Source organism: Tachysurus vachellii, chromosome 14 (genome assembly GCF_030014155.1).
Source record: "Tachysurus vachellii isolate PV-2020 chromosome 14, HZAU_Pvac_v1, whole genome shotgun sequence".
Lineage (NCBI taxonomy): Eukaryota > Metazoa > Chordata > Actinopteri > Siluriformes > Bagridae > Tachysurus > Tachysurus vachellii.
Window position 1 is genome coordinate 23,559,818 of NC_083473.1, and position 2,500 is coordinate 23,562,317.

The 2,500-nt window shown below is 39.8% G+C and overlaps 1 protein-coding gene across 1 annotated transcript in view; it reads right to left on the reverse strand.

Annotated features, from left to right (window-relative positions):
* nell2a (neural EGFL like 2a) overlaps nucleotides 1-2,500 on the reverse strand; it is an 81,934-nt gene that overhangs the window by 28,727 nt on the left and 50,707 nt on the right. The window contains exon 15 of the mRNA XM_060886781.1: nucleotides 2,349-2,444. Within this exon, the coding sequence (XP_060742764.1) occupies nucleotides 2,349-2,444 (96 nt within the window). The remainder of the gene's footprint in view (nucleotides 1-2,348; nucleotides 2,445-2,500) is intronic.

Sequence of the window (2,500 nt, forward strand, 5' to 3'; positions counted from 1 at the left end):
GGCAGAGACGGTACAGATTTAACACCAGGTAAGAAGGGGCAGTTTCGTTTATTGCTCTCAAGTTTTGAAGACAGCGTGACATCTCCAATACAAAGTATTTGTTTAATCTCCATTTATTAATGTGTGTGTATGTGTGTGTGAGAGAGAGAATGAGAGAGAGAGCGAGAGAGAGAGAGAGAGAGAGAGAGAGAGAGATTATGACTGGTGGTGTTTATTGTAAGTGTTTGTTGCCTTTTTAGACCCCTTTATCATGTGTAATGTTGCTCTCATATAAAACAGTTCAGCACAAGCCCAGACATTTTTAGGGTCATGATTGAGGACAATGTCCCGTCCAGAGACGAGCTGTTTCGTGTTGAGGTTTTGTTCAAACCGACCATCGAAAATACTCTAATGAATATGTTTTTTTTTCATTGGTTGTTGTGTTAAATCTTACCCAGATACAATAGTGCTATTTTCTGATTGGCTGTTGTGTAGCCTCTTGTTTTGATTGGCTGATAAGTGTCAGGCTCGACTAAGAACTCCAGAGGAGACGCGCTTGATTCCTGCCCGGTTCCATAGAGACAGCGGTGCGGACTGATACGTTTTGGGCGCTGCGGCTTAGTAAATATATGATAAATAGTCAAAAAGTTTTTCTGCGTGAGAAATACGATGTGTGACGGGAGAACGTGAGAAAAGACCGACATGAGGGACTGTCACGTTAATGCGGGACACTTGACAGCCCTGTTTCAGGGTAAAATTGACTTAACCTTAAAGTAACCACAAGGTTATAAACATAACTTCTAAGCTAAAAAATACATATTAGTCACTTGGATTAATAATAAAAATACAGTATCTAAAATTGTCAATGTGAAGATATATGAGTTTTATATTTTACAGTTTCTTTACCGTGCTTCAACAGCCTGTAAGTGTGACTGCATGTGAATGCATTTTATTCACGCAATTTAAAATGACCTTTATCATTAAGTGTGGTCTCACACATCACAACCTTAACCCATCTCCTTAACCTACATGCACACGCTCGATCGTTCCGCTACGCGCCTCATTATAATATAAAAGCAGGCGGTAAATCACTAGTGATGAGTTCAGTCAATTGCCATAAGTAAAGTAACAGCATACAGCATTGTACAAGAATATTAAGCCGAAGCAGCTTTATAAATATAAGAGCAATATCATCTGTTATAATTACGCAAAACAAAATATTTTTAATCAGTAGCAAATCTGCTAAAATTAATCAGTGAAAATGAGTGTAAGACGTTTTAAAAACTACAAACAGCAAAAGTGATTTTAATTAGTTCTGGTAAAGATGCTGCATTGTGTGAAACCTTTTTTTTTTTTTTTTTTTTTTAGAGTTTTTGTTAAATTAGTGTTTCTGAGAAAAGTATAAACGGTGTGTGGAACAAGAAGCTAAAATTGTGTGCTGCTACAGAAACGTTACTTTCGCCACTATCATTACAATCAAGTGTCCGAGGGCTCTTCAGAATCCTAAGCGTCTATCTCTGTACACACAGGGAGTAAAGAAAAGCAATCGGGCTTCAATCAGCAGCTGCACAGGGACATGTCATAAAAAAGGCCCCTTTATGTGGAATCAATGTAAAGCTGGATGAGGAAGGTCCTGTTGCAGAGACAGGCCATATATTGTATTGTATAAGTGTACAGTATGTGTCTTGCTGCAGCTTGCGTTTGTCTTAACTGTGTTCAGCATCTGCTGCTGCTCTTAATTACCCATAGAGGAGTAGCGGCGCTGCTGCATTATACAATGCTGAGATTACGTACACAGCATCACTGAGCTATAAATCGTTGTTTTGATTTGTAGGTCCCTGAGTTGATAACTCAGCCCTTCTCTGGGTACTTCATAGCTAAATTAGATGTGAACAGAAACAACTTTATCACAAAAAGTCAATAAGAGCGTGCGGACGACGGACGGCAAAACGAATCCGAATCTATTTAACGAGTCTCAGATGCTGAACGCTATACGATGCAGCTCTCCAGCTGCTGTACAGGTGAAAAGGAATATTATTATTCTCTTACTCCTTCAGCATGTGGAGTCATACAGAGACAAAAAGCCGAGTGTAAATCAAATTTTCTATGAAATCAGATTTCCAAACCGCAACAAATATCGTGCATTAAGCCCAAGTTAAATTAGACGAGGAGTTTATGGGTGACGATCGAGGCATTTAGGGCAAAATGGTGATATTTCTGAAACACGCCATGGACTGCGGAACGTTCCGTAGTTCCGCAACTTCACACCGGTTTAGATGCTGCAAATGCAAGCAACGACTGCACATAGTGAATAGCAAGAAAAGGTGATAAGAAAGAAGAGCACTGACAAGACAGTTAGAACATCTTACCTGTTTCACACTTCTTCCCAGTGAATCCCTGAGCACACACACACATGTTGGGGGAGACGCAGGTGCCGCCGTTCAAACACAGACCATCACACAAGGCTGTAACAGAGGTTACACACATCAGACTGAATCTCAGACTCATTTTCTATTTGTTG